Here is a 26,882-nt window from a genome sequence, read left to right as displayed (position 1 = left end):
CTGTCCTGTGAACCCTCCAAACATGCTCCCCCTGCAGGGCCTGCATTACCTCTGCCAGGAGTGGTACATATATGCCACAGGGCTCTCTCATTTTTTTTTCAAGTTCTTGCTTAAATATTGCCTTCTCAATATGACCTACCTTAACTACCCTATTTAAAATTGCTTTTTTGCACTCCTGATTTCTTTAGCCTTAATTAGCGTGTTCCCATAGCATTCATAACCTGCTAACAATTGTTTGCAGGACTAAGTGCCCCTGGGAAAAGAGTTTATGGAGGCTTCTTTTTCACAAATGACCACCTATTTGCATAGATCTAACTTTATATTACTTAAAGCCCAAGAGTGCCCCTGGTTTCCGGGTCTGGGATATCTGATGCCCTTTGATGATAATTTGTCTCAGAAGCACAGGCTATTAATTTGGTTTTAGGTTGGAAATGCTGTTGCTTCCTCAGTGTTGGGTATAGAATGAAACACAATCCGGTTCTCCCCTTAGGCAGGAAGATGGAATTTGATGTAATATTTTTCTTTTATGTATCTTGGGCTTTAATTCCATGCCATATAAAGACTACTTGCAAGATTCTAGCAGCTACATATTCAGCATATGTATTGTTTACATCTATTCTCAATAATAAATAAATGCTAACTGTAGGAGAGCAGACCTTTTTTTACCTAAATGCATTCATTTAAATTTCCAGGTAAAGTTTTATTCACAGGACTTGATCCCAAACTATCTGGAACATTTTATAAAATCAAAGGACTGACATCTGCAACGAAATGTGTTCACAAGAATGTGACAGGCAAAACTGCGTGATCGGAACGACCATGGAACTCTCAGTTTTCCCTAGACCACTGAAGTGAGCTGAACTTCCTTTAACATACAAGTTTTGGTCCATTTTTTATAAAAGTGTGTCTCATTACACTTAAGTTCATAATCTTAACTTTTTCTTAGTCTTTCATACTCTTTGAACTGTCTTCCTGACACAAGGCTGTGAGCGCCACTTCTGAGCACTTCCTTGGCCTCTGTTGTGTCACTGTGTCTTTTGCAGGGGTAGCCCCTCTGTGCACTCACCAATGTTTAGCCAGTGCAACACAAAACAGACTTCTTGGAGAAAATACCATCTATTTATAGATTCACAGTCAATTCCAGCCTAAACTGCCAGCGAATGAAAACCACCTTTTTCTAGAAGAAAAAATACCATCCATGGGTTTTCCACCTTTATAGGGCAAACTAGATATTCTGTGAATGAATACCACAGTACATAGAAGAAATAAAGCAAGATCATTGTATGAAGAAATTAACAGACTAAAATAATACCCTGGTTTAAGCACCAGATAGGCATGTTCTCTGTTAACTAATCAGGCCACTTGCAGCTTGAGGACCCACTACAGAACCTGATAAGTCTGTCCCTCTGGGTGATCTCTGGATGACACAGGTCAATTAGTTCTGGGTGGCTTGGCATGAACTCAGAGAACACAACAGCCTCATAAAATTTGAGGCTGAAGGCAAAAATGATTCACTGTCCTCAAAGTGAAAGAGGGACAAAGACAGCTTGCCACTTACTGATTGCTTACGCCCCTGCTAAGGTGGAGAAGTGAGGGTGAGGAGGGCCCTCGGGAACCAAAGAGCCAGCACAGGTAGAAAGACAGGCAAGCAGACAGAGGCAGAGGTTTCCCCCTTGCATCTGAGCAACAATTTCTTTGGAAGCGCAGGTAACCCGCCCCAGGCTGCTCAAGGTTCCCCTCCCCAACTCACCCCTCACCCCCCAGAGGGAAGAAAGAGGGAACCAGAGACTCTTCTGTCCATGGGGATTCTCCAGGGAAGAATACAGGAGTGGGTTGCCTTGCCCGTCTCAAGGGGATCTTCCCAACCCAGGGATCCCGGCGTGTCTGAGGGATTCTTTACCACTGAGCCACCAGGAAAGCCAGCCTGTTGCAAAAGAAGCCTCAGTGACATTCCTTGGGTAAAGTCAGAACCACAGAAAAGACTCTAAGGAAACTCCAAAACAAAGGCCAAAGGCACCCTCCACTCAGCTTCTTTCCTCGGCTACATGTGGCTCTGCTGACTCGCGTGTAACGAGAAAAGCAGAAAAGAGGTGGCCGAGGGTGGTGTACCTGCGGACGCCCAGTTCAAATCCGTCCTCCCTGGTCTCGGTGATCCGGAAGGTTGCGATCCTTCCCACCTCTGGATCCATCTCAGCCTGGGGAGAAACCAGTCTCAGGTGCAAGGGCACCAGCCCCAGCTTGGGGAGGTGGCCCAGCCTCCTCACAACACCCCCCCTCCCACCCCGCCGGGGGGTCGGGGCCAGCAGACTGGTCGCGGGGACCGGGAGGCCCGCGCGGATGCCACGCTGCCCGCCGCGCGGAGCCCACCTTCCCGCGCTTCCCTCACCCGGGGCTGCGCCTGTCTCCGGCCGAGCCGCTGGGCGCGCCGGGGCTGCAGCCGCGGGGCCTGGGACTTTGCTCGCCCCCGCCCCCGCCCCCCGCCCCACCCCGAGAGGGTCCGGCCCCAGAGACGCCTCCTGAAGCCGCCGGGGCCACGGCCCCGGGCAGAGCAGGCGCTCCAGCCGCCAGGCTCGCTCCGCACACCCCGCAGGGACGGGGGCCCGGCGCGCCGCCCTCCGCGGCCGCCCACCCCGGGCCCGCCGCGCCAGCTGCTGCCGATAAGCCCCGCGACCAGCCTGGTGCCGCTGGGTGTTCCGAAAGCCTGGCCTGCGGGCCCCTCGAGCCCTCCAGAGTGACTGTCACACTCCTTCAGAGCAGTTTTCTTTTTGAAGGCTTGCGGGGACAGTTTGTACATGCTCACCAATGATGGGGCAGCTGAGGGACCCCTACGCTCGCCTCCCGCTGCTTCTGCATCCCCGGGGGGCACCGAACCCACCCGTCTCTCGGGATGCTGAGAACAGGGCAGGGCCACCCAAAAACATCGCATTAAGCTCTTCGCAGTACAATGCAGTCGGTGCCTTCTTAACATGTAGAGGCCCAGAACTTTAGGGCTGGAGGGCACTTTCAGTTCAGTTCAGTCCTCAGTTGTGTCCGACTCCTTGCGATGCCATGAATCGCTGCACGCCAGGCCTCCCTGTCCGTCACCAACTCAAATCGCCAAATTCAACCGCTTCTCGTCCACTGCCTTTCCAATAGGAAACTGAAGCCCAGGGAGGTCGAGTCTCGCCTGTGGCTACATCCTCAGGACCAGGGTCCAGTCTCCAGTGTCCTCTCCTGGAATCCTGTTCTGATCCTGGACTTCTCCCCGTGCTCAGGTGTCTCTAAACCTTGCGCTCACGGGAATCCTCTGTGGTTTTCTCATCCCTTTTCATGAACCTTGCGCCACACTCCTTCTTAAAGGGAAAATCAAAAACAGGGAGCAACATGTTAGCATAGCTTTGAAGCCAGTGGGATTCAAACTCAGAGCTTCCTATCTCACTAGTTATGTCACCTTGGACACTTTCTCGCTTCTCTAAGCCTCGGTTTCCTCATATGGTAACATGAGGATAAAACACCCCCCTTACTAGGTCACTGTGAGGAATAAATGAACTAAGAAGGCAGAAGGAGCTAGTACTGAACCTGAACCAGAATACACTCCATACACATGGCTTCCCCTCTTCCCAACCAGGTGGCAGGGTTGCCTGCTGGTCCTTGCTCCTGCTGTCTTGTTAACACAGAAGCCATACCGTGGCTTTCTCGGGTTCCCAGAGAAAATTAACAAAGAGCATCCTACAAGAGGAGGTGCTGTCGGCAGACCTTGGACTCTCACCTCTTACAGTCACTTACTGTTTGGCCTTAGGCAATTTACTTAATTCTTGATTTTATGGAAACCGTAAAATTGGGGTGTTATTAGGATTAGACATAATGTGTGTAAAGTGCCTGGCATATAAGAGGTGCCTAGTATTAATAGTTACAAGATCAGAAGAAGCTGACGAGGAGAGACTGGGATAAGAGCCAGGAGCTCCAGCACTCACTCTAAAGTATGCCACTTATCTCTACCCCGCTCTGCATATCAGCTTGAGCTAGGCAGAACCTGACTTGAAGAGATGACTTAGAGTTGACTGAAACTGTGGCATGTTCTAGAATTATTAGAAATGAATTTATTTACAAGTTTTCCTAAAAATGGTTTTTCTTCTTAGTCCATCTACCACAATCAGGAGGAATCTCTTCTTTGCTCAACCAGAATTCATCTTCTTCACAAGTCTAATAGGTGGTCAGATCACTATTTTAAAGTTCAGTTCAATCGCTCAGTCGTGTCTGACTCTTTGCAACCCCATGAATCACAGCACGCCAGGCCTCCCTGTCCATCACCAACTCTCGGAGTTCACTCAGACTCAAGTCCATCAAGTCAGTGATGCCATCCAGTCATCTCATCCTCTGTCGTCCCCTTCTCCTCCTGCCCCCAACCCCTCCTAGCATCAGAGTCATTTCCAATCAGTCAACTCTTCGCATGAGGTGGCCAAAATACTGGAGCTTCAGCTTTAGCATCTTTTCTTCCAAAGAAATCCCAGGGCTGATCTCCTTCAGAATGGACGGGTTGGATCTCCTTGCAGTCCAAGGGACTCTCAAGAGTCTTCTCCAACACCACAGTTCAAAAGCATCAATTCTTTGGCGCTCAGTCTTCTTCACAGTCCAACTCTCACATCCATACATGACCACAGGAAAAACCATAGCCTTGACTAGACGGACCTTAGTAGGTAAAGTAATGTCTCTGCTTTTGAATATGCTATCTAGGTTGGTCATTACTTTTCTTCCAAGGAGTAAGCATCTTTTAATTTCATGGCTGCAGTTACCGTCTGCAGTGATTTTGGAGCCCCCCAAAATTAAGTCTGACACTGTTTCCACTGTTTCTGCATCTATTTCCCAAAAAAGATGTCCTTTTCATTATAGGGGACTGGAAAGTAAAAGTAGGAAGTCAAGAAACACCTGGAGTAACAGGCAAATTTGGCCATGGATGCAGAATGAAGCAGGGCAAAGACTAACAGAGTTTTGCCAAGAAAATGCACTGGTCATAGCAAACACCCTCTTCCAACAACACAAGAGAAGACTCTACACATGGACATCACCAGATGGTCAACACCGAAATCAGATGGATTATATTCTTTGCAGCCAAAGATGGAGAAGCTCTATACAGTCAACAAAAACAAGACCAGGAGCTGACTGTGGCTCAGATCATGAACCGCTTATTACCTAATTCAGACTCAAACTGAAGAAAGTAGGGGAAACCGCTAGACCATTCAGGTATGACCTAAATCAAATCCCTTATGATTATACAGTGGAAGTGAGAAATAGATTTAAGGGTCTAGATCTGATAGATAGAGTGCCTGATGAACTATGGAATGAGGTGCATGACACTGTACAGGATACAAGGATCAAGACCATTCCCATGGAAAAGAAATGCAAAAAAGCAAAATGGCTGTCCGGGGAGGCCTTACAAATAGCTGTGAGAAGAAGAGACGTGAAAAGCAAAGGAGAAAAGGAAAGATATAAGCATCTGAATGCAGACTTCCAAACAATAGCAAGAAGATATAAGAAAGCCTTCAGCGATCAGTGCAAAGAAGTAGAGGAAAACAACAGAATGGGAAAGACTAGAGATCTCTTCAAGAAAATTAGAGATACCAAGGGAACATTTCATGCAAAGATGGGCTTGATAAAGGACAGCAATGGTATGGACCTAACAGAAGCAGAAGATATTAAGAGGTGGCAAGAATACACAAAAGAACTGTACAGAAAAAAACTTCATGACCCAGATAATCATGATGGTGTGATCTAGAGCCAGACATCCTGGAATGTGAAGTCAAGTGGGCCTTAGAAAGCATCACTATGAACAAAGCTAGTGGAGGTGATGGCATTCCAGTTGAGCTGTTTCAAATCCTGAAAGATGATGCTGTGAAAGTGCTGCACTCAATATGCCAGCAAGTTTGGAAAACTCAGCAGTGGCCACAGGACTGGAAAAGGTCAGTTTTTCATTCCAATCCCAAAGAAAGGCAATGCCAAAGAATGCTCCAACTACCGCACAATTGCACTCATCTTACATGCTAGTAAAGTAATGCTCAAAATTCTCCAAGCCAGGCTTCAGCAATACGTGAACCGTGAACTTCCTGATGTTCAAGCTGGTTTTAGAAAAGGCAGAGGAACCAGAGATCAAATTGCCAACATTTGCTGGATCATCGAAAAAGCAAGAGAGTTCCAGAAAAATATCTACTTCTGCTTTATTGACTATGCCAAAGCCTTTGACTGTTTGGATCACAATAAACTGTGGAAAACTCTGAAAGAGATGGGAATACCAGACCACCTGACCTGCCTCTTGAGAATCTGTATGCAGGTCAGGAAGCAACAGTTAGAGCCAGACATGGAACAACAGACTGGTTCCAAATAGGAAAAGGAGTACATCAAGGCTGTATATTGTCTCCCTGCTTATTTAACTTGTATGCAGAGTCCATCATGAGAAACGCTGGACTGGAAGAAACACAAGCTGGAATCAAGATTGCCAGGAGAAATATCAATAAGCTCAGATATGCAGATGGCATATGGCATATGCATATGACCACCCTTATGGCAGAAAGTGAAGAGGAACTCAAAAGTCTCTTGATGAAAGTGAAAGAGGAGATTGAAAAAGTTGGCTTAAAGCTCAACATTCAGAAAATGAAGATCATGGCATCTGGTCCCATCACTTCATGGGAAATAGATGGGGAAACAGTGGAAACTATTTTAAAAATACTCTACAATTAAAGCAACTGAAATTGTTGAGCTGAAAGAAAGCTTGGTGGTGACAGGAGAACATTATAAAACTTAGTAGCCTGTATGGATATGGTAGCCTGTTAAGTTTCTATAAAAGACACCTTGGGGGAGTGAAAAAGTAGACACGTGAGAAATTAGGAAGCTTCTGAACTAAAAAAAAACAAAAACAAAAACAAAAAACCAGCACACAGGAATATGACATTTTCCCCTGTCAGAGTCAGTTCATAAAGTTGTCCCTATAAAAAGTGTTCATCACATGTGGCTTGCATCTGAGGCCTGTGTGTGGGGAGAGAGAAGCCTTGCCCAGATGACTGGACTTTGTATTTGCTTGTGTTACAGTCCATTCCAAGGGCTACTTTTACATTTATCTAATAATAGTAAAACAACCTTATCTGGTGCATCCATCCAGTTATTCTTTAAAAAACAGTATTTAAGCCAGTGTGATAAGCTGGAGAATTCTCCATGACACTCAGGCTATAAGAAATCTCAACTTTCTTTTGTTGGTAGGATATTGAGACAATCCTGCTTTGTTCTCATTGATGTAGAGTCAATGTCCTTCCCTCCGTCTTACTTCTTCTACATGTTCCATTAGTTTTTTCTTTTTAAATCTTGATTATTGCTTCTTTTGGATTATTTTTATTCTTTGGTTCTTTTGATTTCATAAGTGCATATTTCATTTTATTGTTTACTAGAGATTATAACCTATCTTTGACTAAACAGTGGTACTTTTTCCTCTTCCAGGCCAATGTAAGGACTTTAAAATTCTCAAACCTCATTTATCCACCTCTTACACACTACTACTGTCATGTACTTTAATTTTTTTCTATCTTTTATGACCCTTATGAGAAATTATTTTATACTCATTCTCATTTACATTTATCTATACATGTATTATCCTTTTCTTCCTCTTTATTTCTTCCTACATCTCACAGCCAGTATCTTGGATCATTTTCCTTTTACCTAAAGAATGCTCTGTGCTTCCTTTAGCCAGTGATAACTTTTCTCAAGTTTTTTTTCCTGAAAAGTTATTTCACATTTATTTAGGAAAATTATTCAGAGATTTGCCTTTGTTGTTGTTGTTGTTCAGTTGCTAAGTCGTGTTGGACTCTTTGTGACCCCAAGGACTGCAGCTCGCCAGGCTTCCTTGTCCTTTACTATCTCCTGGAGTTTGCTCAAACTTTTGTCCATTGAGTCAGTGATGCCATCCAACCCTCTCATCTTCTGTCACCCCCTTCTCTTCCTGGCTTCAATCTTTCCCAGCATTGGGGTCTTTTCCAGTGAGTCAGCACTTTGCATCAGAGATTTGCCTTACTGGGTATCAAGTCTTTCATTGTGAAACTATAGTGATTAAGGCAGTACATTTTGGACAGACATAAACAAAATTAAAGTGAAACAGAATACAGATCTTATAACTGACGGAGCCAGAATTCTGATCCTGCCAGTGTTCTTAGCCACCACATTAACTAATGCAGGGCAGCGGGGATGGAGAAGATGGGTCAAATGTATCGGATGGTTAAAACTTCTTCCTCCAATTCATTGATCTTAGCGTATTTCAACTGTTCCTCACTATTTTGGTGTGCTGTCTTCCACTCATCTTGCAGACATCCACAACCCCTTGCCTTCTCTCTCTTTATCAGGTTTCTTGGTAAAACCACAACTCTGGCTAATTTAAATTATCCAACTACTGCAAGCTTCCAGCATGTAACAGAGCATGGCTAAAGAAAGACACAAAACCATTTGACTTGTCCCACCATGAAACTAAGTGATCCTTTACTATATATTTGAGGTATTTACTATGCTTATTGTTTATTGCCCATTCTGAGGGATGCAAGATTCATAAGAACAAAGTTTTTGCTGTCTTAGCCACTGGTGTATTCCAACCCTTGCTGCCCAATAGCAACTGTTTCCTTATTCACTCTCCCACTATGTCAGACCATTACTTCATGCTTCCTTTTCCCTCAAATATCTTTCAGTCATTTTACATCTTCACATTCTGCTAAAGTACTATGCGTCTTATTTCACTGATAAAAGTCACTGTGTTTGGAAGGGAACTGCCATGATCTCCTGCCGCGACACCTACCCACTGACCAGCATCTGCACCCAGCACCCTGCCTTCCCTAAATGAACCAGCTTCTCCAAATGAACTGTCCATGCCCTTATATGCAACCAGTCCTTTCATCTGTACTTTTATGCTTTGGATCCCAGCCCCTCAGGAATGAGTTCTTTAGCAGACATTATTCCTTCTCTCTCCTGCCTTGTCAACTTTTCTGTCCCTGCTGGACCACCCCTGTTTCTTCATCTTAAAAAACACTCTCTTGACCCCGCTTTTCTTCCTGACTGCCCCTGCATTTCCCTCCTTCTCTTTGCAGCTAAGCTACTAAAAGAGTTCTGTCTCTTTCTCCGTTTCCTGTCTTCCTGTCCTCCCTGAAACACACTCGCATCAGGAGTTTGACCTGTCATACTCCCAAAACTGCCCTGGTTAGGTCACTGATAACCTCTACCGTGCTACATCCAAAGGTCAATTTTTTGTCCTTATCTGACTTAACAAATTCAAGCAGCTGACGAATTTGTCTTTCTCTCTTCCCTGACACATTTTCCTCACTTGAATTCCAGGTCACCACATATTTCTTGGATTTTCTTCAGCTTTATGGCCACTCTTTCTCAGTGTCCTTCAGTTTGTGCCTCTTCTTTCTGCCTCTCAACCAACACTGCAGTGCACCGAGGCTGGCGCGTGAACCTCCTCTGTCTAGACTCACTCCCTCTGTAATCTCAGCCGGTCTCATGGCTTTAAATACTGTCTGTCTCCAACAATGTCTAATTTCTTTTCTAATCTAGACTTCCTTCCTGAACTCCTGGCTTATATATACAACTGCATTTTGATCTCTCCACTTGGATGTTTAACGTGCCCAACCTTGACTCTTGACCTTTCCCCTAAGCTGGCCTCTCCAACAGGTGTCTCCCCTTCTCAGTTGACACCGCCAGCCATCCAACCAACCAGCAAAAATATAGAGTCATCCTGCATTCTCCTCTTTCTTCCCCACCTCATACTCCATGAGAAGATTTTATAGGTTCTGGCTTCAAAATATACGCTCAGTTGCTCAGTCATGTCCGACTCTTTGGGGCCCCTTGGACTATTGGTCCTGCTAGGCTTCTCTGTCCATGGGAGTCTCCAGGCAAGAATACTGGAGTGGGTTGCATTTCCCCCTCCAGGGGATCGATCATCCTGACCCAGAGATCGAACCCAGGTCTCCTGCATCTCTTGCATTGGTAGGTGGGTACTGTATCACTGCGCCACCTGGGTCTGACCGTCTGTCTCTCCCCAGTCCTACCGGCATGGTGCAAGCCGCTCTCATCTCTCACCTCAATGACCGCAGTAGCTCCTTCAGTGTCCTCTGCTCCCATCTTTGCCCCCTCTCCTGCCTTTGTTCATTCTCAAAGCAGAAGCCAGTGATTCATCTGAAAAGTGGCTCCGATCACGTAACACCTCAAGCCCTAATTCCCCAGAGGCCCCAGTCCACTGGGAGCCTTAGCCTGCAGTGGCTGGCTCTCTCTGCAATGTTTCTGACCTCATTTTCTACCTCTCTCCCTCCCTCACTCCTTGCCAGCCACACTGGCTTCTTCGATGTTCCTCAAACAGGACAGAACTACACCTCAGGGTGTCTGTGCTTGCTGCTCCCTCTGCCCCGAAGTCTCTTCCCCCAAATATTCACATGGCTACAACCTTCACCTCCTACACGCCTCCTCTCCATTCCCATCTTGTCGATGAGACCACTCGTGACCTGCTTAAAAACCGCATCTCTTACTCCCAGGACCCCCAGTTCCCCTTTACTCTACGTCAGTTTTTCTTCCCACACCACTTCCCACACCTAGTACACTATATAATGTATGAAATGACTGTGCTTGCTGTTTAGTGTCACCTCAGTAATACATCAGACCCAAGGAAAAAAAGGTATTTTTCTCTGCTTTATTCAATGAGGTAGCCAACATTTGCTACCCATACTTACTAAGTACCAGACCTTATGCAAGGATTTGAGGACATAAAGAAAAACAGGTCTCAGCTCCTGCCTCAAAATGAACTGAGAATATATCAATATGAAAATCAGATCTCTATAATGTTTTATAAAATTATGAAGCCATCACACACAGGTATCACCTCATTTAAATCTGAAAAGAAGAAGAGGGTTCAAGGTGAACAAGTGAGGTGGTATTATTCTCAGTTTAAAGGTGCTGCTGCATCACTTCAGTGGTGTCTGACTCTGCGCGACCCCATAGACGGCAGCCCACCAGGCTCCCCCATCGCTGGGATTCTCCAGGCAAGAACACTGGAGTGGGTTGCCATTTCCTTCTCCAATGCATGAAAGTGAAAAGTGAATGTGAAGTCGCTCAGTCGTGTCCGACTCTTAGCGACCCCATAGACTGCAGCCCACCAGGCTCCTCCATCCATGGGATTTTTCAGGCAAGAATACTGGAGTGGGGTGCCATTGCCTTCTCCAAGTTTAAAGGTGAGGAAATTGCAGTTCCTAAAAAGTGAATGGAATTAGGACTCCCTGGGGAAGACTTGTGCCAGCAGAGTCATGCCTATCTCTCTATCTGTCCCCACAGCACTTGAAGGTCATTAAATGTGTACTGAATAGATCCATACCTTTAAGCTGAAGCATAAAAGATTTACATGTAAAAAAGAATGCCTTACAACTAAGAGCCAAAGGGAAGAACAAACTCCATCTACCAAAGTATTTTAAACTACTTAATGTTTTGTATATTTTATATAATATTACATTGTAATAATTGAATATACTATTTTCTATATTTTATATTATATTTACATGTATATTAATTTGCAACAGTTTTCCCTGCAGAGAGAATGATGAAATCGGTTCTCTGTCCAGCAGACCTTCAGCTTGGCAGTAATATTCTCTGCAGTGTTTCTCCCACTATGTTGTATTTGTGGCTAACAATTCTCTGACTTTTCATCTCTGAAGATAGACTGTTAGATGTTATCTTTGACTGTTATATTTACATGTCACCACACTTGACTTCCTTGGTGGCTCAGAGGTTAAAGCATCTCCTTGCAATGCAGGAGACCTGGGTTCAATCCCTGGGTCAGGAAGATCCTCTGGAGAAGGAAATGGCAACCCACTCCAGTACTCTTGCCTGGAAAATCCCATGGACGGAGGAGTGTGGTAGACTACAGTCCATGGGGTTGCAAAGAGTCAGACACGACTGAGCGACTTCACTTTCACATTTCACTGGTGCTTCCCTAGTAGCTCAGCTGTTGAAGAACCTGCCTGCAATGCTGGAGACCCCAGCTCGATTCCTGGGTCAGGAAGATCCCCTTGAGAAGGGATAGGCTACCCACTCCAGTATTCTTGCCTGGAGAATTCCATGGACAGAGGAGCCTGGAAGGCTACAGTCCATGGGGTCACAAAGAGTCGGACACAACTGAGCGACTAGCAGTTTCGCACTTCACTGCATTCTGTTTCCAAATTTCCTGCCACCAATACCTCTGCTTAAATCTTCCATCTTCCTCTCCAGGTTGACAGATCATAATTTCTCTTGTCTTCACTGCTTTCAAGCCATGTTCAATCTTACAATTTTCTCCCAAAATTCTTTTCAAAAACCTTCTTATCTGCTTGAAAAACAAAAATTCCTCTCCACCTCTGACCTCTTATCTCCTAAAAATCCTTCCCTTTTGGTCTCACTTTTCTTTGCTCATTATAAAATTCATCTAACTTGGCTCCAGCACTTTGGAAGGCATTTGTAAGATGTTAAGGATGAGGGTAATGCTGATTTCCAACGTAACTGGCTTTAATGGATATTTCCAACGATCTCTTCCTTGCCCATTTTGTGTGTGTTCAATGGTGTCCAACTCTTTGGGACCCCATGAACTGTAGCCTACCAGGCTCATTTCCCATGGAATTATCCAGGCAAGAATACTAGAGTGTGTTGTCATTTCCTACTCCAGGGGATCTCCCCAACCTAGAGATCTAACCCACAACTCTTGTGTATCCTGCACTGGGAGGCGGATTTTTTACCACTGTGCTACCTCGGAAGACTGAACTCTTCCTTATAACCTCTTATACCAGGGTAGACTTGCAAAGGTATGACAGAAATTAAAGCAGTTGGGCAGAAGCATCATTATTGATCACCAATGTCATATCATTTCCTCCAGGATAGAGTAATGGCACATTGAGAATGCCCAGGTCTCATTGCCTCATGGAATTCTGTGCCCTGTGAGGATTATGGTAACAGTTGGGTAGACAGGAAGGGGTGCAGGGTGCCAAGGCTGGAGAGTGAATGAATAAGCCCCAGCTAGGGTCACTATGCTTTGGGTCATTAATGTGGACTCTTACGTTTATTCTAAAACTGCACATTTTCAAAAAATTATACTTTACTTCATAACAGATTAAATATTTGCTCACATCATACTATTTGATAAAAATATCTATGGATAACATAACAAAGAACAATAACTTTATGTTTGCATTTGATGTTAGTTCTCAGATACTCACAGCACTATTTCCTAGCCCTAAAATTGTGGCATCTTCAGTCACGTTAGAGAGTGTTGTGAGATGTTCAGAAATCTACCGAAGCAAAATAATTTGGGTTTGCAATCATCTGTGCAATATTTTTGGAACTCTAATATTAGGCAGAATCTACAACTCTCTTTATCTCACTCCTTTGCTACTCTTTTAAAACTTAATTTTGAGATGCTTATAGATTCACGTATGGTTGTAAGACAAATACAGAGAACTCGCTGCATACTTTTCTTAGCTTTCCCAATGGTGATATGTTCTATTGATGTATCTAAATTGATAAGGGATATTGGTCTGTTGAGTGATATTCCATTGAAACTTGGACATCTGAGGTATTCTGCTGTGAGATTCCAGACCTTACTGAAACCTTTTGTTCTCCTTGATTTGAGGACAGTGCCCCACCAGGGAGAGGGTGTCATTCTTCACTTGGTTTCCACTGACACTAAGGTGGGAGGGGCTCCTTGTTGCTGCAGAGCAGAGGCAGTGGGGCTGACCCCCCACTAGGCCTGCACTGATACCCTCCTGGCTTGGCAGAGAGGGAGTGCATTGTTACAGCTCTCCACGTGGTCTCTACTGACACCACAGTGGGGAGGTAGCCTTGTTACTGTCAACATGAAAGTCCTGAGCCTCCACTAGGCCACCTCTTCTCAAATCCTCATCGCTGCTAGGTAGGGATGAAAAGTCAGCTCCCTGATGGCAGGCAGTGAAGCTGGGGTGCACTTGTTACAGCCTCGTGAGGGTGGAAGTCAAGGCTTGCCACTCAGTCTTTCCAGGCATGGGTCTGGAGAATACCATAGTTTTTCCTGTGACGTCTGGCTAGAGTAGAGGCTGCCATCTACACACTTTCTATTTTGCTGGGCTGCCCCTTTCCTGGTCCTTTGGCTAGAGAGAGCTGGCTTTTGTTGGGGCTTTTTGTCTGTACACACTGGCATTTCTGGGTTTTCATCTTCTTCAGCTCCAAGCTGACATACATAAGGCAAGAATAAAGCAAAACAAGACAAAAACAAGAAATAAGAGATATCAAAATTGGAAGGAAGAGGTAAAATTATCATAGCATACAGACGATATGATGCCCTATAGAGAAAACTCTAAAGACTCTACATGAAAACTATAAGAACTGATAAATGAATTCAGCAAGATAGCAGATTCAAGATTAACATGCAGAAATCGGTTGTATTTCTTTACAGTGATATGAACTACCAGAGAGAAAAAAAAAAAAATCCACTCCCATTACAATCCCATTAAAAAAATATCTAGGAACAAATCTAACCAAGGATGTAAAAGACTCATACACTGAGAACTGTAAAACATTGATAAAGGAAATCAAATATGAATCAAGAAAATGGAAAAATAATCATGCTCTTAGACTGGAAGAATTAATATATGTAGTTAAAGTGGCCATACTATCCAAAGAACTCTACAGATTTAATGTGATCCCTATCAAATTACCCATGACATTTTTTTCATAGAACTGAAATAAATAATTCTAAAATTTATTTGGAACCACAAAAGGCCCAGAATTGCCAAAGCAATCCTGAGGAAAAAGAACAAAGCAAATCTATGGAACAGAGTAGACAGTCCAGAAATAAATCCACACACCTAAGTTCAAGTAATCTTCAACAAAGGAGGCAAGAATATAAAGTGGGAAAAAGATAGTCCCTTAGTAAGTGGTATTACAAAAGCTAAGAGCCACAATTAATGAAGTTAGAATACACCCTCACAACATACACAAAAATAAACTCAAAATGGCTTAAAGACTTAAATATAAGACATTACATCATAAAACTTCTGGAAGAAGGCAAAACATTTTCAGATATAAATCATAGCAGTGTTTTCTTATTTCAGTCTCCCAAGGCAGTAGAAATAAAAGCAAAACTAAACAAATGGAACCTAATCAAACTTACAAGCCTTTGCTCAACAAAGAAAATCATAAACAAAATGAAAAGATAACTTATGGAGTGGGATAAAATATTTGCAACCATGCAATATGGTTGCAAATTTTATCATTGGTTGGTTAAACCATGCAACCACCAAGAGCTTAATTTCCAAAACATATAAACAGCTAATAAAACCAACAATATTACTGGTTGATTAAACCATGCAACCAACAAGAGCTTAATTAATTTCTGAAACATACAAACAGCAAATAAAACTCAATAACAAAATAACCAACCCAATCAAAAAATGGGCAAAAGACCTAAAGAGACATTTCTCCTAAGAAGACAAACAGATGGTCAAGGAGCACATGAAAAGATGCTCAACATCATTAGTTATTAAAGAAATACATATCAAAACTACAATGAGTTATTACCTCACACCAGAATGGCCATTATCAAAAAGTCCACAAGTAATAACTGCTGGAAAGGGTGTGGAGAAAAGGGAATCCTCTTGCACTATTGGTGGGAATGTAAATTGCTGCAGTCACTATGAAAAACAGTATGGAGGTTCCTTAATAAAATTAAAAAATAGTTACCATATGATCCAGCAATCCCATGCTATGCTGTGCTTAGTTGCTCAGTCATGTCCAACTCTTTGCAACCCATGGACTATACAGCGCACCAGGCTCCTCTGTCCATGGGGATTCTCCAGGCAAGAATACTGGAGTGGGTTCTTCCTCCAGGGGATCTTCCTGACTCAGGAATTGAACCAGAGTCTTCTGCATTGCAGGCGGATTCTTTACCAGCTGAGCTACCAGGGAACCCCCCCAGCAATCCTACTCCTGGTCATACATCCAGGAAAGACAAAAGCTCTAAATCAAAAGATGCATGCACCCCGATGTTCACAGTGATTTTTAGCCGAGACATGGAAGCAAAACAAATGTTCACTGAGCGCTGAATGGATAAGGAATATGTGGTAAACCTATACACAGAGGATATTACTCAGCCAGAAGCAGAGAGAGTGCCATCCGCAGCAACACAGATGGGTCTAGAAACCATACTAACGGAAGTAAGTCAGACGGAGAAAGGCAAGTATTATGTCACTTATAGGTGAAATCGTAAAAACGGTACAAATGAACTTATGTACAAAACAGCAACAGACTCACAGACATAGAACACAAACTTATGGTTACCAAAGGGGAAAGAGGGGAAGGGTAGATTCGGAATATGAGATGAACAGATGCACATTACTATATACAAAATAAACAACAAGGATCTGCTGTATAGCACAGGGACCTATATTAAATATACTGTAATAAACTGTAATGGAAAAAGAATATATACATGTATATACATATGCATGACCAAATCACTTTGCTCTACATCTGATATGCAACATTATGAACTATACTTCAATTACAGAAAAACAAAAATCCCCACAAGCCAAAACAGAAATGAGGAACTCACCACCATGTCTTTCTTTGGATTCCAAGTTCCTTGGCATGGCTGTCTTCTCTTCACTTCTCAGAGTATTCTTATGGTTGTTTTATAATAATGTTCTGGGTTTCTAGCTGTACTTAGCAGGAAGAATAGGGAAAAATATGTCTCCTCCATCTTCTTGGAAGTTGCTGCTGGATTTTTAAAATCCATTTTCTCTAATTGGATGCCAAGGCAAAGGAAGATTGTGAAACCAAATGAGCCAGTCTTTCTATTTGTTCATCAGTAGAAAAAGGGATATGAAGTATTAGATTAAAAGATTGCTCTAACTTATCTGCTCACTCTCCTCCTCCACACTCTCTCACCTTCTTAGTAACATCTAGTAGATGATGGCCACTTACAAAAATCTGTGTTTTTATATGTAAAATATGCAGGTAGGTGGATATTTCCTGTCCTTAAACTTACTCTATAGTAAAATATGAAGTCAAATGCTGACAATTATAGGGCTTATCAAAGTAGAACAATGAGGTGCCACTAAAAGAGCCAGGGTGGGAACTTTGCTGGTGTTCCAGTGGCTAAAACTCCACACTCCCAACACAGGGGGCTCAGATTCGATCCCTGGTCAGGGAACTAGATCCCTCACGCCACAGCTAAGAGTCTGCATGGCACAACTAAATATACTGTATACTGCAACTAAGACCCAGCACAGCCAAATAAATAAATATACATATTTTTAGAGAAACCAGGGTACAAGATCTTCATAGTTTTATGTTATGCTCTATTATACTGCCTTAATTATTCTAACATCTTTTTCTTCCCACTAGACTGTGATCTCCTTAAAGAAAGCGGATGAACTAAATTTACCAGCACATTGCAAGCATCTGATAATCACTCTTCTCTACCTTCTCTCCCACTTCTCTTCCACCCCCAGCTAGTTCAGGAAACACAGAAAGCCCAGAGGAGAAACTACATCCACAAATCATCTGGGCTTAAGGGCTCAGAGAAGACCTCTGATTCGAAATCAAAGCGCCATCAATCAGTCCCTCAAACTAAATCTCGCAGGAAGTGCTGGTGACCTCCCACCCACCACACACATCTTTGCAAGATTCTGACACAACAAGCACTGATGGATGAAAAGCAAAGGCTGATGGATCCTGTCTTCCATGTCCCTTCTCTGAGAGTTCTGACCAGTTTTGTCAATATTTGTTCAATAAATATTTATGGAGGTGGAAAAGGATGGATTAAAGAGCAAGGTTTTCCAAACTGTGACCTGAGGAGCCCACCATGTGCTTAGATGACAAGGGTTCCCTGGCCACATAAGTTTAAGAAGTGCTGGCTACCAGGCTGCTGTCTCGGAGGTCAGGAGGATACCAACGTTTTGAGAGTTCTATAGTAACAGGTCATTTAGCTTTTTAAGATACATTTCTTTCCTCCACTCCAAGACCACAATATCCATTGAAAATACAAAATTCATATTCTCTAACCTCACGTGTGAAGCTCTATCTAAAAGAAATAATTCTAAAAGTCCAAAAGCAGGGAATAATACAGAAACAGAAAAAGTGAAGAGTGGAGCCTGGGAAGGAAGAAGCTATGATCCGACTGAGGCAACAGGCAGATAAGGGTGCACCGGGATATGTGCTGGAACAGATTAGGTAGGATTCTAGACTCACAACCATTATGGAGAAGGTTTTCAGAAAGCAATCATTACCTTGTCTCGAACGGTGGCTTCTTTTTGAATAGCTGTAACTGTCTTTTATCAGTTGAAGTCCCATAGAGTGGAATGGCACACTCTAATTAGGATATTCAAGGAGGATTTAACACAGTGACTATTTACAAAGGTATGAGCAGAACATAGGGTATCATGGAGACACCGGAATGGATAGGACGTATGTTGGGGCCATGCAAATGGGTGGGGGGCTGTTGCCCAGGCCAGCATGGGTGAGGGGAGGGAGGAGGTACCAGGTCACTTATGAATGTCACGTACAGAAAACTGCTTTGAGAAGGGCAGTGATCCCCTCCAACCGTACCCCAGGTTTTCCTTTAGCTGAACCCACAGAAGGCAATCTCCCAGGGCGGAAAGCCATGTGGAGAGAAGGGAGGACAGCAAACACACAAGGGTGAAGGGAAGATATCTGGCGCTTGTCTCAAGGGGAAGAACCTGGAGACTGGCGACTCTGCCATCTCCTGCCCAGCTGTGCCTACTCATGGTGCACACAGTGCTCTGCAGAAGGCATGCACTAGGCCAAGACCCTGACTGAGCACAGACAAGATGTGCAGACGGCAAGATCAAGCGCTCGCTGTCAGGCATGTTAAAACCTGATAACCAGAGAAAGAAAGCAAGCAACCAACTAAAATACACTGTGAAACATAGAAAGGTGTAGAAATCATATGGCAGGTTGATGCCGAGAATTTGCAAAGCTAACCTGTGACCTTGCCCTTGATATGCAATGCTAGTATGTAAAACCATCAGCCAAAGTGGACTTTCTGGCATAAATGCAAATTTTGAGAATCTAAAAGGTACTTGAAATTTAATTCCATCCATTAATAGCCAATAACAATTTTAGCTGCTCCAAAAAATTGCCTTCAGAATTGAAGTACATGCAAAAGATTTATTCATGAATTCGAACTTTCATGAAACATCCAGTATTTTGTATTGAGCCTCTGACACTCTTAAGGATTTGTTCTCACAGAGGAAATCCATAAAATTGTTTTTTTCACTTTAACCCAACCATTTCCCTTTAGCATATTGCTCTCTAGGTTCTATTTATATGTACAAGTTCCAGACCTGGGCTCCCTGATTCCAAACAATTTCACACCATTTTAAAAAATTAATTAATTCATTTTTTATTGAAAGATAATTGCTTTATAGAATTTTGCTGTTTTCTGTCAAACCTCACCATGAATCAGCCACAGGTATACATATATCCCCTCCCTTTTGAAGCTCCCTCCCATTTCCCTGTCCATCCCATTCCTCTAGGTTGATACAGAGCCCCTGTTTCAGTTTCCTGAATATACAGCAAATTCCCATTGGCTATCTATCTTACATATGGTAATATAAGTTTAAATGTTATAGTCTAAGGAAGCAGATTATTGTGGCCTGATAGTGAATAGTGAAGTCGCTCAGTCGTGTCCAATAATTTGCAACCCCATGGACTGTAGCCAGCCAGGCTCCTCTGTCCATGGAATTCTCTAGGCAAGAATACTGGAGTGGGTTGCCATTTCCTTCTCCAGGGGATCTTCCCGACCCAGGGAGTGAATACAGGTCTCCTGCATTTCGGGCAGATTCTTTACCATCTGCGCCACCAGGGAAGCCCAATGGACTCTTTGGGAAATGCAAAAACTGTCATACTCAAATTCCAATAGAACAGAAAAGCTTCAAATGCTGTTGTTTAATGATAAAAATATATATTAGAAGGGTGATCTTGGTAACATTGTTTAGTTTTCTCTATCTTTTCACTAAAATGAGAGGGGGAAAAAAAAGCCCTCTTCCCCTCACCTTGCCTTTCTCCTCCTTCCCAAAAAAGAACAGTGTGATTTCTAGCCCAAGATGCTAGGATACTGTGGCCCCTGATGCCTGTGGTTGAAATATTGTGATAGCAGCAGTCTTGCAGGTTACTCACACCTGCAAAGGTAGCAAGCTAGCTCTCTATAGTGTGTTCACGTTCTTTTCTTCCTTTAGGTAAGGAGTTTGTAAAAGGATGATATGTCCGTCTGCATAACAGAAATCAAAGAAGTTAAAGCTGTTTTATTTCGTAAAATCTCACTGCACAGGTACCCTTGTAGGAATGTGGACACCTGAAAGTAAGGCATATCTCAACACTCTCACTACTTTAAACAAACTACAGCAAGAATAAAAATATATCTATTCTGGGACTTCCCTGGTGGAGCAGTGGGTAGGAATCTACCTGTCAATGCAGGGGACATGGGTTCAATCCCTGGTCTGGGAAGATCCCACATGCTGTGCAGCAATTAAGCCCCTGCCCACAACTATTGAAGTCTGTGTGCCTAGAGCCTGTGAACTGCAACAAGGGGAGGCCCTGCAGTCATAAGTCTACACACCACAAATAGAGAGTAGGCCCTGCGAGCTGCAACTAGAGAAAGCCTGCACACAGCAACAAAAACATAAAAAAAAAAAAATTTAAAAAAACCCAAACACACAAATGAATAATAGCAATTGTGTCATTAAAAAGTAAAGCATTAAAAAAAAGAATTACACCTATGCTGGCACACCTGGCCCTTCAGGCTCAGCTCCTGGCTTCCTAGCCTCATCCCTGTGGTGGCCACCACCCACTCCTCCCAAGCCAGCACCTGAACCTGCCTGTGAGTCACTTCCGATGCAGCCTTCAGGGATGTGCACACCGCTCCCTCTGTGCACAGATTTCCTCTAGCGTCCATCTGACAAGTCGATACTCAGTTCTCCAAGAAACTTCTTTAACCCCCAGAGCACTCCCAAGAGAAGTGCTGGTGTTCTGTTTAACTTCCCCAAAAGTCTTGTGTAACGGCACCTACACATTACTAACCTTATTTCCTGCCTCCTTGAACTGTGAGCTCCTTATCATTGTGTTCCTAATGTCTAGCCCATAGGCACTTAAGTAATTATTGAAGAAACACAAAACAGAACTTTCTTTTCATGCAAGAGAACAGCTGGCCTTGAAGAGTATGATCTGAAGGCAACCAACATTATTATTATTGTTGTTTTTGCGATATTCTGTCTGATAAGCATTGTCCTAAATATTATAATATCCAGTGTTCAAGTAATCCAATGAGGTAGCTATTGAAATTCCATAAGGCCCAATGAGGAAATCAAGACTGAGACACAATCAGTAACTTGCCCAAAGAATGACATGTGTAACAAACAGCCAGCCAGGAGAGAAACCCAGGTTTTCTGGCTGGAGAACCTTGATGCTTCTCCACAGAACGACCGACAATCAATAAGAGGGAAAACATTTAAATTGAGCTGCCTAGCACAGAAAGCAAAAATGTTCCATTTCCAATTCAAAGGTCACTTTTCCTTATGACCCAAACTGGCTCTTTTGAAAGAGTCCTGGTGAAAACAGTTCATCATGCATCTTTGCCTCTCACACATCAGTGAGCATTCCCGCTTTTCTCTGCTCTCCTGAGTCCTCCCGACGCCAAGAGCAGAGGTCTTTCACCTTGGTGTTACGAGTGCCAAGTGGGACAAAGGACTAAAGTTACAGACGGCACTCCTGAAAATCCCTTGTCTGATCTCTCTTCTAAGATCAACAGATCTTTTGTTGTTTTCACTTAACAGACATTCTTAGTGAGGATTTCCAATGTGCAAGATGCTGATTGGGCTGTTGTTACAGCCTACAGGATACTTTTGAAGTTTTCAAGAGTTAAGGTAAGTAAAAGTCCTTTATAGGCTTTCCAACTCAGAGGGCTATTACTCGCTCTAGTTATTGATTGGCTTAAAATACTGGTTTTTATGACTCATGGTTCTGTGGATTGACTGGGCATAGGGGGTGGGTCTCGTCCCATGAGGATGCAGTTAGGTGCTAGCTGGAGCCGGTCATCTAGAGGCTTGAATGGGCTGCAGTCTGTGGTACCCCCTCACGTGGCTGCCACTTGATCATGGCTGTGGGCTCTGCTGAGTCACGTCATGTGGCCGGCCCACGTATCTCGGGCTGCTTCCTATGGCACGCTGGCTAGGTTCTGACAGGGAAAGGCAATCATAGCTCAAGACCTGACCCTCAGCTTACCACACTCCCGAACTGCATTTTGTCAGTAGGGCTCCCAGAGGAAGGCGGCAGTGCTTCCTGCCGCTCTGCCTGGCTCAGCCAGCTCCAGCCGCAACATCCTGCTGTGTGTGCTTCAGGGGCTTTTTTTTTTTTTTTTTTTTAGTTTTTTATTTTTTAAATTTTAAAATCTTTAATTCTTACATGCATTCCCAAACATGAACCCCCCTCCCACCTCCCTCCCCATAACATCTTTCTGGGTCATCCCCATTCAGGGGCTTTTAAGTAGCGGCTGAAAGGCTCTACTGAAATCAGAGTAGAGGCTGAAATTCCTCCACCTGAAATGCTGGCCCTTCATCCCCAGGGCCTGTCTTCTCCACTCACACCACTTCTTGGGTAACTCATTTTTCATTTTAGCCCACATAATCAGCACTTGAAGAGCAGCAGATCTGTAAGTTTCACCATATGATTCTACCTTTAACCTTTTGTTGTTGAATAATCATAGACCCACAGCAAGTTGCAAAAATTGTAGAGTCCTGTGTACCCCTCATCCAGCCTCCCTAAATGACAGCAGGTCAGGAAGCAACAGTTAGAACTGGACATGGAAAAACAGACTGGTTCCAAATAGGAAAAGGAGTATGTCAAGGCTGTATATTGTCACCCTGCTTATTTAAATTCTATGCAGAGTACATCATGAGAAACGCTGGTCTGAAAGAAGCACAAGCTGGAATCAAGATTGCTGGGAGAAATATCAATAACCTCAGATATGCAGATGACACCACCTTTATGGCAGAAATTAAAGAGGAACTCAAAAGCCTCTTGATGAAAGTGTAAGAGGAGAGTGAAAAAGTTGGCTCTAAGCTCAACATTCAGAAAATGAAGATCATGGCATCTGGTCCCATCACTTCATGGGAAATAGATGGGTAAACAGTAGAAACAGTGTCAGACTTTAGTTTTTTGGGCTCCAAAATCACTGCAGATGGTGACTGCAGCCATGAAATTAAAAGACGCTTACTCTTTGGAAGAAAAGTTATGACCAACCTAAATAGCATATTGAAAAGCAGAGACATTACTTTGCCAACAAAGGTCCGTCTAGTCAAGGCTATGGTTTTTCCAGTAGTCATGTACGGATGTGAGAGTTGGACTGTGAAGAAGGCTGAGCGCTGAAGAATTGATGCTTTTGAACTGTGGTGTTGGAGAAGACTCTTGAGAGTCCCTTGGACTACAAGGAAATCCAGCAAGTCCATTCTGAAGGACATCAGCCCTGGGATTTCTTTGGAATGATGCTGAAGCTGAAACTCCAGTACTTTGGCCACCTCATGTGAAGAGTTGACTCTTTGGAAAAGACCCTGATACTGGGAGGGATTGGGGGCAGGAGGAGAAGGGGATGACAGAGGATGAGATGGCTGGATGGCATCACTGACTCGATGGACGCAAGTCTGAGTGAACTCCGGGGGTTGGTGATGGATAGGGAGGCCTGGCGTGGTGCGATTCATGGGGTCGCATGACTGAGCAACTGAACTGAACTAAACTGAACTGAACAACTATAACAACTATAACAGGGCTTCCCTGGTGGCTCAGACAATAAAGAATCTGCTCGCAATGCAGAAGACCCAGGTTCAATCCCTGGGTCAGGAAGATCCCCTGGAGAATACAAAATCAAATCCAGGACGTTGATATTGGTATCATACTGTTATCAGACTACTCTTACTCCATAAAAATATTTTTTCTTTTACAAAATTATGGACACAACTCCTAAAAGGCTTCCCCTTTATTTGGTGGAGTAGAGCTGGGTGACAGGTCTTATGGTAATCATGGGCTTCCCTCCTCATTTTCTATGTGAAACTATATGGCCTTACTTACATAAGACTACTCTTAATGTATCTTACATTAACCCATCACTTTTAGATCTTAATTTTTGATAAAACAAAAGTAACAGAGAGGAAGGTACATACTAGATTTTTTAAAAAACTTAGCAGAAGAGCAGACACTTACTGAGCCTGACTGAGTATATCCTAAGGACAGCGCCAGACAAAAGAGCAAAGTGATGCAAAGACACAATCCTTTCCTCAAAAGGTTCATAAGCTCGAAGCAGGCATCTGAAATGAAGATGCGAGTAAGAAAAAGGACTCAAAAACACTTCTTCTCACTGAGACCTGGGAACAAACGGCTGCTGTGTGCATCAGGAAACAGAAGCACATTTTGCCCTAAATTCAGAAGTTCATTCTGGTGAACAAAAAAATCATCATCATTGTTTAAAGTTGGACAGAGCTGGGTAATCCTAGGATGGAACGAAGAAAATAAAACAGCTGATTTCAAGCAAACAGCACACAGTGGGACCCGTCTGGGTTTAGTTGGTAACCAGGGGCCACACTCTAAAAAACCTTCTACCAAGATGTCACCTTCAAGCCACACAAACAATCTTCCTCCTAAAAGAGCTGTTCACCTCCATCCGTGTCACAGCATTCTCCTAGCCAGTTTCTTCCCCTCCCTCCACCGTTCATATCTAGACTCTGGATATTTCTCATAGCCACCTGTGCTTCCCTCTTCTCACTAGCCCAACTCAGAGCCTCATCCCTTCTTTTTAAAAGTAAAAATAAAATAAACGCATCATGTTTAGCTTCCCTGATCTGAGGTTTCTGTTAGTTTCCCAAGGCTACTGTAACCAGTTATCACAACTTTGGTGGCTTCAAATTAGGAAAAAAGTGTGAAGGTTTCTCAGAGATAAACACCAGGGCCTTCCCTGGTGGCCCAGTGGCTGAGAAGCCACTTCCAATGCAAGCGACGTGCTCTCTATCCTGGTCGGGAACAAGGATCCCACAGGCTTCGGGGCCACTAAGCCCGTGCACCACCACAGAGAGCCTGAGCGCCACAGTGAAGACCCAGCGCAGCCACAAAACACATTTTAAAAAAATTAAAACTAGAACTACCACAGGATACAGCAGTTCCGCTCCTGGGTGTGCACCTGAAAGAAACAAAGTCAGCACTGTATATTCACTGTCACGTTACTCACAATAGCCAAGATACAGAAACCAAGTACCCATCAAGGGACGACCGGGTAAGGAAAACACAGTGAATGCTTACAATGGAATATTGTTCAGCCGTAAGAAGGAAACCCTGCCATCTGCGGCAACACAGATGAATCTGGAGGGCATTATGCTGCGTGAAAGCAGCCATGGGGAGAAAGACATTTTTCGGTAGAATCCTTAGGGTTTTCTGTATGTGTATACGATCCTATCATCTGCAAAGACAAGCTAACTTCTTCCTTTCTGATGTAGATGCCTTTTATTTATTTTCTTGCCAGATTACTCTGGTTAGAATGCTCAGCACTATGGTGACTAGGAGTCAAGAGTGGGGACTCTTATCTCATTCCTGATCTTAGAGAAAAAGCTTTTAATCTTCCACCAATGAGTATGATGTTAAGCTGTAGGCTTATGACATATGGCCTTTATTCTGTTAAGGTATATTCCCTCTACGGCTTCCCTGGTGGCGCAGAGGTAAAGAATCTGCCTGGAATGCAGGAGACACGGGAGATGCAGGTTCAATCCATGGCTCAGGAAGACGCCCTGGAGGAGGACATGGCAACCCATTCCAGTATTCTTGCCTGGAAAATCCCACGGACAGAGGAGCCTGGCAGGCTACAGTCCATGGGGTCGCAGACTCAGACACAACTTAGTGACTGAACAACATATTCCCTCGATGTCCAATTTGTTGAAAATTTTTTGTTATGAAAGGATGTTGTATTTCCTCAAATTCTTTTCTACATCTCTTAAGATGATCTGATTTTTATTTTCCATTTTATTCATTTTAATAGAATTAATTAATAAACTATTGATTTGCCTATGTTGAACTATCCTTCTATTCTAGGGATAAACTGTTGGAGATTACGAGTGAAATGACATGAAACAAGACACACACAAAAGACAGATGCACACTCCAGCCGGAGGAACAGAACTGGGCAAAAAACTAATTGTCGTTTATTATAAAAGCCCCTAGGCAGAATTCCAGACTGCATGAATAAGCCTTTTCAGCACAGCGCAGGTGCATACATGTTATCATATAGCAAAGGAGTGAAATCCCTGTCTACTGCAGAGTCTGCCCAAAGCCCTCATCTCCTTCTTATCTCAAGAAGGAATGCTCCCCTCGTTTGCAAGGGACCATTAAACTCAAGGCTGTGTCCAGACTCTTTGGCAGAATGCCTCGTTTGCAAGGACGCTCAGCCCGAGCAGAGACCCGTTTGCAGGCACATCTCTGCTACCCTATTAACCTTTCAATAAACCCCTTGATCATGCTGTATGATCCCTATAATGTGCTGATAAATTCAGTTTGCAAGTACTTTGTCAAGAATTTTTGCACCTATATTGATCACCCATATTCATCTGTAGTTTTCTTGTAGTGTTTTTATTTGACGTTTTAATCAGGACAATGCGGGCCTTGTAAAATGACTTTGGAAGTGTTCCCTCCTCCTCCATTTCTTGAAAGAGTTTGAGAAAGATTGGTGTTATTCTTTAAATGTTTGGTAGAACTCACCAATGAAGCCACCTGGTTCTGGGCCTTTCTTTGTTGGGAGGTTCTGGTTTACTGACTTAATCTCCTCACTCATTATTGGTCTATTCAGA

At 43.5% G+C, this 26,882-nt stretch overlaps 1 protein-coding gene and 1 long non-coding RNA gene across 2 annotated transcripts in view; one reads left to right on the top strand and one right to left on the bottom strand.

The window, feature by feature from the left end:
• LOC101122517 (phosphatidylcholine translocator ABCB4) overlaps positions 1-2,427 on the bottom strand; it is a 387,444-nt gene extending 385,017 nt beyond the window's left edge. The window contains 2 exon segments of the mRNA XM_060414577.1: positions 2,110-2,195; positions 2,387-2,427. Of these exon segments, the coding sequence (XP_060270560.1) occupies positions 2,110-2,189 (80 nt within the window). The 5' untranslated portion in view covers positions 2,190-2,195; positions 2,387-2,427.
• A 19,330-nt stretch (positions 2,428-21,757) lies between these two features.
• Positions 21,758-26,106, top strand: LOC132659674 (uncharacterized). The gene is made up of 2 exons (XR_009600343.1): positions 21,758-21,929; positions 25,725-26,106. It is a non-coding gene; the product is annotated as an uncharacterized LOC132659674 (long non-coding RNA).
• Positions 26,107-26,882: the final 776 nt, after the last annotated feature.

Source organism: Ovis aries, chromosome 4, assembly GCF_016772045.2.
Source record: "Ovis aries strain OAR_USU_Benz2616 breed Rambouillet chromosome 4, ARS-UI_Ramb_v3.0, whole genome shotgun sequence".
Taxonomy (NCBI): Eukaryota; Metazoa; Chordata; class Mammalia; order Artiodactyla; family Bovidae; genus Ovis; species Ovis aries.
Note: the sequence above shows the minus strand (reverse complement) of the source record. Positions and strands in the feature narration are given on the sequence as shown.